This window comes from Ammospiza caudacuta, chromosome 17 (assembly GCF_027887145.1).
Source record: "Ammospiza caudacuta isolate bAmmCau1 chromosome 17, bAmmCau1.pri, whole genome shotgun sequence".
NCBI classification, from domain to species: domain Eukaryota; kingdom Metazoa; phylum Chordata; class Aves; order Passeriformes; family Passerellidae; genus Ammospiza; species Ammospiza caudacuta.
The window spans coordinates 3,255,996-3,273,869 of NC_080609.1; the positions used below are offsets into that span (position 1 = coordinate 3,255,996).

Genomic DNA, 17,874 nt, shown 5'->3' on the forward strand with positions numbered 1-17,874 from the left:
GAGCCCGGCCCCTCCGGCTCCATGTCCTGTCACGCAGTTGAGGAGAGTGAGGACATCCCCTCTGAGCCTCCTTTTCTCCAGGCTGAGTCCCTTCCCCAGCTCCCCCAGCCCCTCTGCACAGGACATGAGCTCCACACCCTTTCCCAGCTCCCTTCCCTTCCCCTCCAGCCCCTCAATGTCCCCTCACAACTGAGGGTCCCACAGCGGGACACGGCACAGCAGCTGTGCCCTCCCACAGCCCACACGCCCTGCCCCGCTCCTGCCGCCCCCTCCCCGCGGCCCGGCCCCGGCTCTGCCCCCGGCGGCCTCGGCACGTCCTGAGCCGACTGTTATGAGTAGAAAAGCTGCCCATTTTTTTAAAAGGTTGCAGAGTTCACAGGCTGAGCCGCTTGCTGCCAGGGTAGAGTTCTAACTGTTTGTTGTTGTAATCACCTGTTGTTAATAGTTTTTCGTTAACTACCTGTTGTTGATGGTTGGGAATTCCCCTTTTTGTCGAGTAACACCCTGCTGCTTCCTGGAGGACGGCACCCCGACGGTGGAGAGGAGGGGACATCGGAGTTGGCATGTAAATGAAGAAGCCCCTCACCAAACCGAGCAAAAACCCCCGGAACTGAGGGATCGAAGTGATGTCTCGACATGAGGAACAAAATCCAGTATCCGCTAAGACCCTTTTTACCCCTTACCCTAACCTAAAAAGATGTCGGCTGGACAGAGGACCTCGAATGTCGAACCGAAAAACTGTGAATCTCCTGGTGCTCTCGTGAGGATGGAACCCCCAGCTCTGCCCACAGACCAGTGGACAAAGCTGCACTTTCTCCTCCTCCTCTGTGCCACTTCTGGAAGCTGCGGTGGTGTGAGCGCGACCCGTCGGTTTCTAATAAAGGCATTAAAAGGAGAAAGATGTTCTGCTCTATTTATTTCACGGAGGGGCTGAGGGAGCCTGGCGGGCTCAGTCTGGAGGACGTGAGGGGGGACAGAGACACCTTCTCCCTCTCAGCACCTCCGTGCCAGGAGGGTACAGCCGGCGGGGGCTGGCTCTGCTACCCGGGAACAAGGGACAGGACAAGACACAGTCTTAAGTGCACCAGGCGAGGTTTAGATTGGACATTAAGAAGAATTTCTTCCCTGAAAGGGTGATGTGATATTAGAATGCACTGCCTATGCGTGTGGTGCATTCGCTGTGGCGGGAGGTGTTTAAGGATAGCCTGTAAATGGCACTCAGCGCTGTGGTCTGGCTGGCGCTGTGAAATTATTGTCCGAATTATTATTACTCTAATTGTATTACTATTTTTATAACCATTTTCTTACTATTAAACTTTTAAAATTTTAAAACCAAGTGACTGGCGTTTTTCACACACACATTGCCTGTACGTTCCTGACACGAAACACAGCTTTGTATTCCACACTCTTGCCCTCAGTTTATCGCGCCATGCCGTGATTCAGTGTCCGATGGCAGCGCCTTTCGCTTCCCGCGGGGTTTGTCCCCGCCGCGCCGCCGTAGCGCCCGCAGCGCGTTCCCTCAGAGCGGCGGCGGCCGCGGCTCCCGGCGATGTCGTTCCGCGATCTCCGCAGTGAGCGCGGCCGGGGCGGCGGGGCAGGGCCGGGCGGGACGCGGCACCCCCGCCTGGGCCTCCCGGGGGACCCTGCTGCTCCGCTGGGCCTCACACGGAGCTGCGGCGATGCGGGGCTGAGCCCGCCGGTCCCTGCCGGGGAGGGGTCCCCGCTGCCGGGGGTGGCGCAGCCCTGCAGGGAGGGATTCCCCCGCCCGTAGGGAACAAATTAAATGCTGTGTGTGCAGGACAGGCTGTGTCTGCCTTGTTCCAGCTCAGGGAATCTCCTTAAAAACGCCTGTTTTCACTTGGGAGTGTTGTCTGTTGAAATGATAGGATTTGTATCAATTATTGAGGTTTAATTTTTTAAACAGCGCTTATATCGCCCGGTAACTAAGCAGCGCTCTGTGGGAGATGGCAATCTTGGCAAAGCCCTTATTGGCTATAAAAGAAAAAATCCCTGCTCTTCCTCATTTTTCAGATTTTACTGAGATGATGAGGGCGCTGGGGTATCCTCGGCTGATATCCATGGAGAATTTCCACACCCCAAACTTCATGCTCGTGTCAGAGGTGCTGCTGTGGCTGGTAAAAAGGTCGGTGATGAGGCCAACAAATGTTGGGCTGATGCTGAGATGTGGGGAGTGTGCTTGGGAACTGATGGTGTGCTGAGAAATGAGGGAACTCAGGGATATTTATTAATTCTTTGAGTTCTGCTCTTTAAATACCAGACAGAAATGTGGTAGTTTGCAGAATTTTAGCTTGATGACACAGTCTGGAGTAGCAAACCTAGTGATTGCCAGAGGTTTCACCCTGACTGTGGGCACACTCATTTAAAAGTAGTCTTATCTCTCACATATTCTCCAAATTCCACAGCCATCCTGTCCATCCTATCCAAACAGGGTGATCTGTTGTGGGAAATTCAGCAAAACCCAGCTAATTCTTGCCTTGTTGTTCAGCCTGATATTGTCCTGCATCCACAACGTATTTGAAAGAAATAAAATGGTTTGGTTCTAATCTACTATCCAGTTGCAGTTTTACACCCACTTAACCCATTGATAGTCTGTGGTTAAATATGTCTGGATCCTGAAGAGTTATTTGAATTATACATTATCTTCTATCTCCTAATTAAATGTAAAATTAAAGGGTTTTTTTTTAAGATTATAAGGTAGAACATTATAATTGAAACCAACATTGACCAGTTTTCCTGATGGCTATTTTTTGGCCTGGGTTAATAATTAATATCCATTAAGTTGTTAGAAATTTGCTGAATGCTCTTGCAGTTGTAATGAAATAGGGATATACTCACAACCATTCAGAACTACTTGGATTAAGTTGCCTAAATAGTCTTTCAAATGCTGCTGTCACTCTGAGGGTGCAAATCACTGAATTTCCTTTTATCCTTCCCTGGTTCCTGCAGCCTGGCCACTTCTAGCAGTTTCTGCATCTCACTGATGTTTTTTATAAGCATTTCACAGATTTTGGTTTGTTTTTCCATAAATTTCCTTCACTCGTGAAAGGAGGATGTTTGAAATGATGTCTGGCTATGAGCTGGTGCAGAGTGTCAGCTTTTACAGCTCCTGCAGTTTGCACAAACCCCCTGTGTGCACCCAGCTCTGGATGCCCCAGTCTGCAGCAGGAATTTATTTACACATTTATCCTCCAGCCTGTGCTTGCTTGGAGTTTGATTTTTGCCTCACAGATGTCGCCAGAAGCTTGTTCTGATCTCCAGCTGTTGTTTGCACAGGTATGAACCTCAGAGTGACATTCCTGGGGACGTGGACACAGAGCAGGACAGAGTTTTCTTCATTAAGGCCGTGGCTCAGTTCATGGTGAGTCTGCCCAGGAGCTGTGCTTGGGCTGAAACCCTGAAAATCTGAAACCCTGAAAATCTGAAATCCTGAAAATCTGAAATCCTGCTTCCATGGCAGCTTTAGAGCTTTCTCTTAACCCCACAGAGCTTCCCTGCAAGGGTGGCTGAGTTGGTGCTGCATTCTGCTGCTGCTTTATCCCTGCAAGTGTCCAAGGCCAGGCTGGGCAGGGCTTGGAGCAGCCTGGGGTGGTGGCAGCTGTCCCTGCCCATGGCAGGGGTGGCACTGGATGAGTTTTGAGGTCCCTTCCAACCCAAACCATTCCGTGAGTCTGTGATCCTGTGTCTTGTGATGCTGGAAATTGTAAGAGGCCAGGGCATGCTGTTACTGACATTCTGTAGTTCTCTCTGCAGAGCTGGGATCTAAATATGATATTGGGATGTAAATACAATATTGGGATCTAAACCAGTATTCATTCCAGTATTCGCGGGGATCTAAATACAATATTGGGATCTAAATTGGGATCTAAACCAATATTCATTCCAATATTCACTGAGATCTAAATATGATATTGAGATCTAAATACAATATTGGGATCTAAATTGGTATCTAAACCAATATTCATTCCAATATTCACTGAGATCTAAATATGATATTGAGATCTAAATACAGTATTGGGATCTAAATTGGGATCTAAACCAATGTTCATTCCCATATTCACTGGGATCTAAATAAAATATTGGGATCTAAATACAATATTGGGATCTAAACCAATGTTCATTCCAATATTCACTGGGATCTAAATACACTATTAGGATCTAATTGGGATCTAAACCAATATTCATTCCAGTATTCACTGGGATCTAAATAAAATATTGGGATCTAAATACAATATTGGGATCTAAATTGGTATCTAAACCAATATTCATTCCAATATTCACTGGGATCTAAATATGATACTGGGATCTAAATTGGGATCTAAACCAATTTTCATTCCAATATTCACTAGGATCTCAATACAATATTGGGATCTAAATTGGTATCTAAACCAATATTCATTCCAGTATTCACTGGGATCTAAATATGATATTGAGATCTAAATATAATATTGGGATCTAAATTGGGATCTAAACCAATGTTCATTCCAATATTCACTAGGATCTCAATACAATATTGGGATCTAAACACAATATTGGGATCTAAATTGGGATAGAAACCAATATTCATTCCAATATTCACTGGGTTCTAAATACAATATTGGGATCTAAACCAGTATTCATTCCAGTATTCACTGGGATCTAAATATGATATTGGGATCTAAACACAATATTGGGATCTAAACCAATATTCTTCCTTATCTCTCCTTATTTATAAAAGGTAACAGTGGAAGACACAGCTGTAGATGGGAATTGTTTTTAAACCATTTAAATTGTTTTAGAAGAGATCCCACCTTGGGTATTGCTAACGTTGGATGCCTCTTCTGTGCTTGAATTATCAAAACTTGTGGTGTTTTCATGATGATACAGAATCATATATTGGTTGTATGAGATTTCCCACAGATCAAGGCATGTGGTTTTTTTCTCAGATCAATTTTTTTATGCATGAGCATATTTGGATTGGGCCATCAAATTTTTTAGTCTTATGGAATAAAATAACATCGTCCTTCAGAAAATTAATGTTATTTGGAAGCAGTGGGAGCCTTTGGTGTTATCACACACTTAGATTAACACTCTTCATTACATGACAAGAACTTTCTGGGGCTGCAGCTGGGTCTGGAAGCAATGGAAGTTTTTATGCTAATACCAAAGATGAATTACAGTACTTTAAAAAAAATCTTAAACATATTAAAATGTCATTTTAACAACATTTCCCTTGTCATTTGTGAATAGTGTGCACCATCAATTCTCTTAATTTTTCCATGTTCAGAGCAGGGTACATTCCTGTACATATTAGAATGTACTTTTGAGCCTTGGAGCATCTTGAGATGGAGTGAGCAGGTCTGTTTTGTTTGGGAGGGTTTCCCCCTGCAAGCACAAGTCTGGAAGCAGAAATAATGTGATGCTTTTCAATAGCTGATTTCATGTCAGAAATCCCAGGGGTGTTGGAGAATTACATAATATGATTCAGAAAATGAAATGAATGGAAATTAGTCATCCTGTACTTAGTCTCAGTTAATATTACAGGTTAGTGTGGGGATTATTGTAGGTTTTCAGCATTTTCAGGATGAGAGAAGCTTGTAGACATTTCCTTAATAATTCACTGGCCATGCAATCCACAATTATCTTCCCCAGGAGTTAATGGCTTTATGCATCCGTGGGCAGATGGGAGATGTGGTGGAGACAGAATTGTCTCAGAAGAGAATGGCAGGACAGATCCATCACAGGGAATGTAGCTGCAGCTCTGCTCTGCTTTACTGAACAAGGAGTGAGGAGGTGTTAATTTTCCACACAAATTAACTGCTGCTCTGTGCTCCTGGCAGTTTGAGAGCTTACCAAAAGTTCCCAGACCCCAAAGTTCTGAAGTGCCTGCAAGGTTGCCTTAGGTGGGTTTTTAATCACTTCCCCCCCTAGAGCTGCCCTGATCAGTGGGGCTCAATACCTGGATCTGCCTAAGCCCACTTGGATCCAAATTTGAGGTAGAGTGCAACAAAAAGCCTTCAATGAGTTCATCTCATAGAAATTCATTGATGAAAACAAACTCAGCAACCCAAGGGCATAAAACCTTTTGCAAGAGTCAGATATCACAGAAAATTTGGCTTTATGATATTAATTAAGCAGATTGTGAAGTTAAGCAAATTTTCTGGCTGTGGCTGCTATTCTTACTGAATATTTATATTTTTTGTTGCATTTTAACCGTCTAATCTTCAGAATAAACAGCTGTGGTTTTTAATAGTTCTGTAAAACTAAAACTGTTATATAATAAAACAGCAAATCAAATAGGCAACTCAAAGATGAAGTGAAGGAGGTGACTTGCCAAATATGAAATTGTCTTCTTAACTCCACAGTGCCATTGTGCCAGTCTGAAAAATATATATACTTGTCTGTGTATTTTTTCTCTTTTTAAGTAGCCTTTGAATGAAAAGCATTTTTTTTTCCTCTTACTAGACATTGATTTTACTCTCTTGAGGGTGAATGAAGCTGAAATTAGAACTTCTGTCTCTAACAACATCTTTTATAATTTAGTGCATCAGTCCCCTTTGGATAGGGGATGTTTAACAGAGTCTGTCAATTTAATGACCACTTCTCCTGTAATGGAATACTTGCTGTTTCTGCAATTATTTTTTTAGATTGCTTTTAGTTGCAAGGGAATGGAGATGAACATACCTGGCTTTTCACTTTGTCTTGGCTCATTTGAGGTCATTCTGAGAGCAGCATTTCAAAAGCAATTTGGGATTTTTTGTACTGTGAGTCTCTTATTCCCCTGGCTCAGGTGCACAACACCAGGAGCCTGCTCTGGAAGTTTGGGCTTCAATTTTCAGGAGCCACAGAAAATCCTGAGTTGGAACCTTGAGCTCTGGCAGCCTTGGGGCTGTGCCCATTCCCTGGGGAGCGCGGGCAATGCCCCACCACCCTCTGGGGAAGGAGCTTTTCCTGAGATCCAGCCTGACCCTCTCCTAACACAGCTCCAGCCATTCCCTGGGCACTGTCTCTGCACACAGGCACAAAGAGTCATTTTCCTCTGCTGGGTTGAGATTTTGAGATGAGAGAGGCAAGAGGAAAATATTTATTGGGAATTAAAATCTGATTTTAAAGCCAGCATCCATTTGCTTTGTTTCTTTGGCAAAGCTGGAGCCAAATCCATGGTTTGAAGTGTGGTGCTTCCTCTCTTTAGTTTCACAGGATTTTTTCCTTCAGTCCATTATTCAGTGAAGCTCAATGCAGAGCTTATAATGGTATTGTACCAAATATTGTCTGAGTCTCTTCCCCCAGTTTGAAGATCCTGCTCTGTCAGAGCCTGAGGAAATGTGAATTCCTTCCAGGAGCACTGAGAAACCAAAGCTGTGTAATACAACCAGTGACTCATGGATAAGCTCTATCTGCTGCAGCATTCCCAAAGGAGAAGCATTTCAGCAGAAGTTTCATCTTAAAAATACACTGAAAAGCAGATGTTAAGTCACTTTTGTGCTTCGTGTGTCATTTTTAAGCTTCATTTTTGGATCCATAGATGGTGATCAATTTTTTTTTTTTTGCTTTCTTGTTTAGTTATGCCACCACAAAGACTCCCTCAAAGTTTAATCTGAAATTTGTGGTTGGCTCCTTGAGGCTATTCATTTATAATATAAACTTACCAGGAATTTCAAGAACAACATTTGTGTCCTTTCTGTGACAGATAGTAATTTTCCCCCTTTATTATTTTGAAGCACAAAAAGATAATGTTAGAATTTTTTGTATTTTTTCCTTATTGTTCTGTCTGTAGCTTTCAGAGAAGGAAGGCAAGGAAATAAAATCACTAATATCATAGCAGGGAAAAAATTGAGAGAAGCAATAAAACATTTGGAAGGTGCTGCTGGAAGAGAAGACAGTTAAATTAGGATAACTGATCTCATTCTTGCAACTCATTCAGGGTGAAATTTACCTCTCTGCAGCATCATCACAAGACCTGGGCAGCACTTACTTTCCACTTAAACTTAATTTGAATTTAAATGATGCATAGGGGTTTTGCTGATCTTTATTCAGGGAAGAAATGATGATAGTTTGAGGGTTTTTCTGCAAATGATCTGACATGCAGAAGGAGCACAGCTTTCAGAAAAATTTCTTCTAGAAATACCAGTATTATGATGAGGGGTCCAAACAGGAGGAGTTACTCTGTACAGCAGAATAATTGGTGCCCCCAAAAAGAGCTTTGAGTGCAGATAACTGAGGATTTTTATCACTGGCTGGGGGCTCTGTACAAATCACAAACAGGACAGGACTGCTGGAACGTGCCTTGAGCTGTTTGATTTTCCACCATCACTCTCATTCCATGGCTATGACAGTGGGAAGATGCCAGCAGCTCACATCCCAGGCAGCAGACCAAGAACTCAGTGTTACAACTCACTTAAAAAGTGTTTTGGCCAATCACACAAAGCAAAAGCACATTGACAGTAGTTCTATCCAACCACTATAAGCACAGGTACCTTTGGTTAAACACTGCTTGCTTATTTTGGATACAATACCTGCTTGTGAGCCTTAAAACACAATGCACAGAGCTCCATTATTAAGCTTAAAACTTCCTAACATCTCACTAGATACACTTTTCTGTAGTTTAGGGAGTTATTCTAGACAAGCATTAATACACAGACCATTGTTCTATTTGTCTTTACTTTTCTAGTTTTTACATAATTTTTCTGCTGACCAGTCTCATGGCTGCTGCTTAGCTCCAATTGCATGGCCAGTCCTGCTGTCTCTGAGGCCTGCCTTTTGCAGCTTCCCCAAACCCCTCTGATTTTATGGATTCCCACATATTTTGTTCTTTGTGACTGCTAAATTGTTTCTTTCTTGCCCAGGCTACCAAGGCTCACATCAAGCTGAACTCCAAGAAGCTGTACCAGGCCGATGGGAATTATTCTGTACAGCAGAATAATTGGTGCCCCCAAAAACAGCTTTGAGCGCAGATAACTGAGGATTTTGTTCTTTGTGACTGCTGAATTATTTGTTTCTTGGCCAGGCTACCAAGGCTCACATCAAGCTGAACACCAAGAAGCTGTACCAGGCTGATGGCCACGCTGTGAAGGAGCTGCTTAAGGTCACCTCGGTGCTCTACGGGGCCATGAACACGCAGGGAGGGGAGTGTGCTCAGCTCCCCGAGGAGGACAGCACCAAGTTCAAGTTTGATCTGGGCTCCAAAGTAAGCAAAAGTGCCACTCTTGTGTTCACTTGGGAAAACTCATCTCTTTGCTGGATTTAAGTGGAGTGCTCTAGCAAGGGTTTTAAGTCAGACTTTCAGGAGATGGGGTTATGTCACTCTGTGATTTGTTTTAATCTCTGAATTCTCAACAAGAAGCCTAATACAAAGTGTCTTGGTTTGGAAAGACAGGTGTCTACTAAAGAAGGCAGGAGCCTCCCCTGCACTGGAAACTGTAACCCCCCTCCCTCCCAATTGCTATAAATTTGAAATTAAGGGGGGCTTTCAGGCAAAGATATGGGAGCAGGAAATAACAGGTTTTTTATTAGGGAGGAAGATAAAAAAATAAAATAGTGCAGTAAATCAAAACAAAACTGGCAGAGTCGGAACCCAACCTGGCACCCTGTGGGTCAGGGTGTTGGCAGCAGTCCCATTGGAATTGTGGCTCAGCCCTCCTGCAGTGTCTGGGGTGGTTCAGCTGGAGCAGGGATCCTGTAGAAGGGTAGAGTCTTCCTCTGAAGATCCAGTGGAAGAGGAGGCAGCTGCTGTTCCTCTGGGAATGCAGTGGAAATGCTGTGCTAGTGTCCCAAGATCTCCAGATTATATCCAGGTAGCAATGCTTGGCTCCTCCCTCTGGGCTCACATCTCCCAATGGGATGCTGCAGTTCTTATCAGCCATGCAGTGACATTCAATAGCTGTTATCAGCAGGTGTCTCCTCTGAGGGAGGAGTGGTTGTGGAAGAGATAAGGAAAACTGCCCAATTAACAGAAGACAACTGCCATATCTCTAACAGATGGTAAACAGAATACATACTGCTTGGCAAACAAGGACACAAGGGAACAGTGGCACAAAACTGGTTCTCTTTGTATTGAAATCCTGTTGACACCATAGAAATATTGGAGTAGGCTGGAATAAAGATTATTTTCTACCTACTAAACTTTTGCAACAGGAGGAGCTTGCAAAACACTGACTGAAAGTTGATTTTTAGCCCATTTGCATTGAAAGAAGGATAAATCTTCCTGTGACCCTAACAGACATCAAAGCTGTTCAAGCCCTTAAAATAAAAGCCATCTCTTGATATTTTAAAAGCGCCTTCTCTAAATATAAAAAAAAACCCCAAAAAATTACAGAAAACCCCAAAACAAAACAAAAAACCAAACCAAAACAAAACCCCAAAAAATGAAACCCAAAACAAACCCAACGCTTTGCTAAATAAGAGGATTTTCTGTTACCACTTCTGGGGAAGATGTCCCTGCCCATTGCAGGAGTGGGACTGGATGGGCTTTAGGGTCTGTTCCCACACAAACCATTGTATGATTCTCTCTTCCTGTGATTCTTGAGAAAATGGCAGACCCAGAAGTGATTCTGTAAGTCTTGATGTGTCTCTCTGAAAAAATAACAAAAAGCCACTTGGGAGATGCTCAAAAGTTCATTACATCCATTGCAGGCTGGTCCCATTCCTTTTGGTATATGAAGTTTTTACTTCTGCTCATGAAAAGGGAGATATTTCCCTTTGTCCTGGGCAGCACATGAACCAACAGCTGGCTGAGCCACAGTTCTGAGGAGATTTGTGGGGTTTTTTCCCTTGGCCTGAAGTATTTGGGGTTCCCCTCAGAAACCTGTACCTGACAGAGCCTCACCTGGACTGTTTCACGCCAAGGGAGACTCTGTCCACGCTGATTCTGGTGCACAACCTCTGGCAGAGTTTAGACCTCCAGTGCAATTTTGATATCAGAATGAGAAATACCATGGATATTCTTTGTGATGTTGGGGATTCTCCTGCTATTCAGTGCTGTTGCTGTGTTCCCAGATTGCTGATTTGAAGGCAGCCAGACAGCTTGCTTCTGAAATCACCTCCAAAGGAGCAGTCCTGTATGACTTACTTGGCAAAGAGGTGGAGCTGAGGGTAAGTACACACTGGAGAGTGTGGAAAAACTTGTGTTCACTGGGTACCTCAAAGGAAAAAGGGGGAAAAGTCTCAGTTCTTATTAATGTCTGCATCTGACATGAATATTCCAAGAGTTTGAAGGAATGGGCTTGACAGTTTGCATTTCCTTCCTACTCCAGTTCATGGCTGCACTGCAGGCAGCCTGAGAGAGCAGCCTGGCATTTTCTCTTCAGCAGAAAACTGAAATACTCCCTGTTTGGAAATACATGTACAGGCTGTGGTGCTGGGGACGGATATTCTAACAGATAAATTATGAGTGCTGTTAGTTTTGCAAGGGCAAGGCTCATTATTTCTGTGGCAGGAGCTGGAGGCATCACAGCCTGCAGGGTTCATGTTCTTCAGCTTAGCTGGAGAAGAAGCAAAATCAAAAGCTGCTGTGTGAAGTCAGTGCACACTGCCAGGAAGTCTTGCAATTATTTTCTTCAGTGCCTTTATCTGCAGTGCTGGAGGTTCTTCATTTTCTGAAGAGGGACTTGAAAGGAGGGAGACCCTGCATGGTGTTGGAAGTGTTCAGATGTCTGAGCTGGAGGGAGTGCACCCTTCAGAGCTGTAAACTCTGATCCTCCACAACTAATGCTCCCAGACCCTTGTGTGATGGAGTACAGGTGTTTCAAAGCCTGGGCAGTTCCTCCATGGAGCACTGCCTTTCCTGCTGGATCCATGCATCTCTGTGCTGTGCAGGGTGTTCATACTTCAAAAGAGAGGGAGAAGTGATAATCCAGTTCAACTCAACATGCAGCACTGTCACAGAACTGTTAACCAGTTACTTCTCCTCTTGCACTCTGCCTGATTTCTTGGCTTTGAAGGAATTTTCACACAGCTGCTGTGTGATGTGTTAATATTTGCTTTGGTGGAGCATTGGACCCTTGTACTCTGAGTACAGCATCCCTGTAACTCTGCTAAAAGTCAATTACAGATCAGTTTAGGCATTTTTAAAAGTACTCAAGTGTCAGGACCCAGGACATCCCTCTGGCTGTCCTGAGCAGCCCAGACCCCTGCCAGGGGGCTCAGAGACCCTGGCACAGAGCCCAAAATGCCCCTGTGGTTTTGATTATGACCCGTGGAGCAAGTTACCAACCTTAGATGAAGATCTGCAAGCCATGACAAATTAAATATAATGACAGTGAATTTATCACAAAGTGAAAAAGTAGATTTTGGGGTTTTTAGAATGGGGATTCAGGGGGGCAAGATGGAGGGAACTGGGCATGTCCAGCCTTTCTCCTTCTTCTTGGCCTCCATCTTCTGCTGTGATGTTGGCACTTTTAGATTGGTTTAGAGTAGAAGCTCACTGTCTAACATAGGTGAGAGCTATTGGAAAGTAATTGTAAATATTTTATACATAGTTTTTAGTATAAAGACATAACAGGGGGCAGGCAGAGTGTCTCTGTCTGTTTTGCTGGATGGACCTCAGCTGGACAGGAGAAAGAATTTTATAGATAAAAAACAATAAACAACCTTGAGGCCAAGAAATTAAGAGCTCTGACTCCTTCTTTGAGCACTGGGCCTGGAAAAGAGACTTTAATGTTTTTTGGGGTCACTCTGACCCCAGCTAGAGACCCCAATTCTCAAGCATTGGTTTGAATTTTTGGGTGTTGTTTAGTCACTTGAAATCAAAGCTTTGAGGACACTGAGTTTAGAACTGGGCCCTGGAAAAGGGCCAGGCACAAGTGGAGTGTGCTGAAAGCAAGAGCTGAAAAACGAGGAGATGAGAAAGTGCTTCAGTGCAGGCACTTGTCAGTGGGGCCATGAACAGCTCTGGAGTGGGAGCCTGCTCAGAGGTGCCTTAATTTCTGAAGGGATTGGATTTCCTAGAGAGAGCAGGGAGCTTGTGTTCCTTGTGGCTGAGCACACAAGCTGGGGCCAGCTGATCCTGCCCTGGTGCACAGGCTGTGTTTTGCAGAAAGGATTTGGTAGATGGAACTTGTTATCTTTAGGAAATGACCTTCTGGGCCATTAGCTCTGAGTGCTTGGCCTAAAGGCAGCAGGTGACAGTGACAGCACAGGGAGAGCCTCCAGAGAGCTGCAGAAGATGCTTTTGGGCTCTGTTCCTTATGATTTGGGGCTGGTTCCAAGGATTTCAGTGATCTGTTAACCTAAAGGACCCATTTTTGGCTGATGTGTTAAATGCCAAGTTTAGTACATGCAACAAACTCGAGTGTGTAGCAAAGCAAACAGGTTTCAGATTAAAAGTCAGGAGGCTGCAGGAACCAGTTTGGCAGTGGAATTTGTAATTTTTAATTATCATCCCCCAAATCTGCCTTTCAGTTAAAGTATGAGATTTGCCCATGCCAGGAGAGGCTTGGAGCCAAACACTGCTGGGTTTTTCCATCACTGTTGGGTCTGGGCTTCTTGTCAGTGCTGAGGGCAGTCAGGAATTGCCCTTCCTCATCTTCCTCATCCTCCTTGGATCATTCATGAGGAGGATCAGGAGAGCTCAGCAATGGCATCCTCTGCCTGCCCTTCCCACCCCATTCCAGGTGGGGAAGAATTGAAGCTCCTTCTGGCTTTGGGTGGGGAGTAGAGCTTTGCTGGTAGACACCAAATTAGTTGCCATTAAAATAAATATTACTTTTATTGTTTTTTAATGTATAATAGCCAATAATAACCAATTTCCATTGGTTATTTTCTTCTGGCAGTGCCTGGCTAATTAATGCTCACACTAATTAGCACTTCCAGAGGGTTTGTGCTGTTGGAGGGCAGGGGAGCAGTGGTTTAGTTTTTTATTCCATTTTATCTCCTGAAACCTGTTGCATGTGCCAGAATCTATCAACAGCTGTCATAGTGTTTAAAGGAATTTGAAAACATGGGAGTTTTATGTTCCCTGAACCTCTTTTCTCTTTCTTTTTCCAATCCATTCATTTCCAAATATTTAAATAAAAGCTCTTCCTACCTAAGCCTCAACAGGCTGATGATGAATCTTATTTCTATCCTAAGTGAAGATTTTCATTTTCCAGGAACTATAAAAGAAATGCCAGCATTTGGTACTAATGGGTTGACTTGATCTGTTTTCACAGTCTGAGCAGCTTTTGGGGAAAAGTGAAGTAAAACTCATTATTTCCTTTGGAAATGTTGACTCTAATTTGCTCCACAACCTTTACCTTCTTTGTTGGAGTCTTTTTGTACATAATTTGGATAGAAACTGTGTAGAAGAAATTCATGCATTCGATAAATTTCACATTGCTCCTCGTCATGAAACACTTTTTTCAATAAATTACTTTCTGAATGAAAACAAATTTCAGCTAGAGAAGAATTTAGGGGAATGGTTCTGTTAGATTTATTGGAGGTAGAGAGTGCTGTAAATGTATGTACATATTTTTGGGGAAGAGTTGAGGTCTGATTTCTTGGAAATGTGGTTCTGTGCCTTTCTGAAGCTTTTGCAAATACCTTATTCCTTGACTGAATATACAGTTCTATATATTCAAACTGCTTCCCAAAGTCATCTGTAATGCTAAAAAAGAATCTTTCATTAACAACAGAGCAACAAAACCTATAGGGTGTGCTGAATTCAGATCATGGGAGAAAAAAATCCCAAACAGCCCCCAAAGCTGGATTGTCAGATGAAAATCCCAAATATAATTTTGAGTTCTGGGGGAGCTGTGTTGTTTCTAGCCCAGCTGTGGAGGAGCACAGTGCAGGTTATTGGTGTCCTGTGGCAGTGTAGAGACACAGAATTTTTATTTAAAAATACATTTAAGCATTACATTTGGAAGGTAATTTGCAGCTTCCAGTCTTGCTGGTCCAATCCTGGAGCACAGGAATTGCAGCTGGGATTTGTGGAGTTTAGTGGAGCTGATGAATGAGCTTGGTACCACACAGTGAGATCCCTAAATGAAAAGCCAATTCATGCAAATTCCATGCATGGTAAAATAAATCTTCATCTTTATTGTTTCCTTTCCTGCCAGGGACACTTTCTCTGCATTTCATTGCTGTGTAACTTTAATTTTCAGAATATTTACAGTTACCTTTGCAAGAATAACCAGGCATGGTGAGATTTTGCATGGAGAAGGTGGGGTTGGTTTGGATTTGAGACGGGGATGAGAGATTTTGTTTGGATTTCTTTTTGTATCTTCCTACACAGTACTAAATGAATGGAGAAAAGAAGCTGTTGAAAATACCAGTCTGTGATTAAGGCTGTCAAACCCCAAATCAAGAAAAGTAGCAAGGGAATTAATGTCAGCACTCAGGCAAAATGCAGCACTGCTTCCCTATGCACTCCCTTCTCTAGGATTTACACAGCTGCCATTCTGCACATGGAAAAAGGTGCTGGGAAAGCCAGTGGTGCTCTGTACCCTAAAAACATGGCAAGGTGGGGGAAATGGCCACATTCACCTTTGTGGGAAGGGAGGGGTGATGAGCTGGTGCAAATCATTCTTCAGCTCAAAATAAAGCAGTAATGAGACTTTCAAGGGCAGTTGGCCCCAGCTGAGGAAGGGTTCTCTTGAATTATCCTATAATGGAAATTCCTGGCTGTTTTTAACTCTGAGTGCCTCCCACTCTGCTTCTGCCAGAGGTCCTGGCCACACTAGCAGGAGCCTGTCAGGGAGCTGCCCTGCTCACACTTGCTGAATTATTGGACATGGGAAGATAATGGAGCAAAAAATATTCCAAAAGAAAGCTGCTACTGTGCTGCTGGCAGGCAGAAAGATTTCTGACCTTCTCTGGCTTGTTTTCATTTTATTTACCTCTTAATTAGCTGGAAGCCCTGTAAAACTGAAAAAAAATAAAAATATTTTCTTTTAAGGCTTTTAGCTTGTGCTGAAGATGAACGATGCAGTGGGTTTATGTTCTAATGCTCCTCTTGGCACTTTTCCCATCTGTGCCCTTGAACAAAGTGTTTATTCCCTGTATCCACTCCTGTAAATATTGGAATTGCTGAATTTGGTGGGTTAAAGCTTTTAACAGCCCCGTGAAGTGTTTGCCACTCTGTGGGGGATAAATTCTGGGCACTGTTCCCTGTTATTGTTATGGATGCCCACAGCACCAGCCTGTTCCCAGACTGATGGGAGGCACTGAGAATCTTGTTACAGCTCAGCTGGGAAAGGCTGGAATTGAACTCTTCACAGAGCCTGAGGCACTTAGAGCCAGCTGGGGAACTGAGGCACTGTTAGCTGAGCACCAGCCTTGCCACCGAGGACATTTCACTTGGATCTCTGTATTCCCACCTTTTGGATTAAAGAGCTTTTCCCTTTTTTTCCCTTTCCTTTTTCCTTTTTCCTTTTTTTCTTTTCCTTTTTCCTTTTTTCCTTTCCTTTTCCCTTTCCTTTTCCCTTTTTTCCTTTCCTTTTTCTTTTCTCTTCCCTTTTTTCCTTACCTTTTCCTCCTTTCCTTTCCTTTCCTTTCCTTTCCTTTCCTTTCCTTTCCTTTCCTTTCCTTTCCTTTCCTTTCCTTTCCTTTCCTTTCCTTTCCTTTCCTTTCCTTTCCTTTCCTTTCCTTTCCTTTCCTTTCCTTTCCTTTCCTTTCCTTTCCTTTCCTTTCCTTTCCTTTCCTTTCCTTTCCTTTCCTTTCCTTTCCTTTCCTTTCCTTCCCTTCCCTTCCCTTCCCTTCCCTTCCCTTCCCTTCCCTTCCCTTCCCTTCCCTTCCCTTCCCTTCCCTTCCCCCTTTTTTCCTTTCCTTTTCCCTTTTTTCCCTTCCCCCCCCCCTTTCCCCTTTTTTTCGTTTCCCCTTTTTTTTCCCCTTTCCTTTTCCCTTATTTTCCTTTCCTTTTTCCTCTCCCTTTCCCCTTCCCTTCTTCTTTCCCTTTTCTTTCCTTTTTTCCTCCTTCCTTCCCTCCTTCTTTCCCCCTCCCAGCCCAGCTGCTGGGGGCAGAGGGAGATGTGATTTCTGAGGTGGCTGCATCACTCCCAGCTCTTTGGAACTTTATTGCAAAAACTCATTTTATTGGGAATGTTGGAAGCGTTTTCCTGCCTGCCAAATGTTCCTTCTAGGTATGAGACACTGCCTGAGGGAGGCTGATAAATGAATTTCTCTCATTTCCTGGGCTTTGCTTACAGAGCTGCCACACACACAACTTGGAGTGGAAATTTGTAACTTGAAATTGCCACAACTCTGGAGAATTGGTTTGCTTCAGTTTTTTTGAGCAGTCCTGCTTCTAACCCATCACTCTGAGGAAGAGGGCTTATTGCAAACTGGGAATCCAAAATTAACCCTTGCACCTGTGATCCAGTGTTGAATCAATGTAGCTTTAACCAGAACTGCAGTTGTGTGTGTATATTTAAAGTCAGAAATCATTCTGTTTGGCCTTCCCAGGAGTATTTAGCTTGAAGAAATGGCATCAGCTGTAAAGTAGGGGGTGGCACATTTCTCCTGGCATTTTGGGAATGGTTATGTCCAGTGGAAGGTGTCCCTGCCCATGGCAGGGAGTTGGAATCAGGTGAACTTTCAGTCTCTTCCAACCTTGCCCTTTTTTCCTTTGTGAACCAACCAAATGAAGCCATTTCTAGCTGATTGCATTTGGAATTTGTTTGGAATTTGGAATTTTGGAATTTGGTATTTGGAATTTCACTCACAGGCTTAGCTTCTGCTCTGGAACAGGAAGTTCCTTGTCACGTTCCCACAGTCTGGAGGAGACATCCCAGGCCACCTCGTGGCCAAGGAGCCATGAAGTGACCTCATGTAGTGCTGAGGGCTGACCCAAGCTCTGCCAATGCAGTCTGCCCTCAAACCTTGCACAAAGTAAATGAAAGGTGAGGATTCTGAGGGTGTGGAAGGATCACAGGAGGCACATCCTGGGGTTTGTCAGCTGAG

General features: G+C 43.7%; 1 protein-coding gene across 4 annotated transcripts in view; it reads left to right on the forward strand.

Annotated features, from left to right (window-relative positions):
- Positions 1-1,549: 1,549 nt before the first annotated feature.
- CLUAP1 (clusterin associated protein 1) overlaps positions 1,550-17,874 on the forward strand; it is a 62,873-nt gene continuing 46,548 nt past the window's right edge. For 2 of the 4 annotated variants that reach the window (XM_058816094.1, XM_058816095.1), the window contains exons 1-5: positions 1,550-1,571; positions 2,032-2,143; positions 3,295-3,379; positions 9,005-9,184; positions 10,993-11,088. In XM_058816094.1, coding sequence (XP_058672077.1) covers positions 1,550-1,571; positions 2,032-2,143; positions 3,295-3,379; positions 9,005-9,184; positions 10,993-11,088 — 495 coding nt within the window. Of the gene's footprint in view, positions 1,572-1,936; positions 2,144-3,294; positions 3,380-9,004; positions 9,185-10,992; positions 11,089-17,874 lie in introns of those variants that run through there. The other 2 variants (XM_058816092.1, XM_058816093.1) reach the window with 1 other exon arrangement.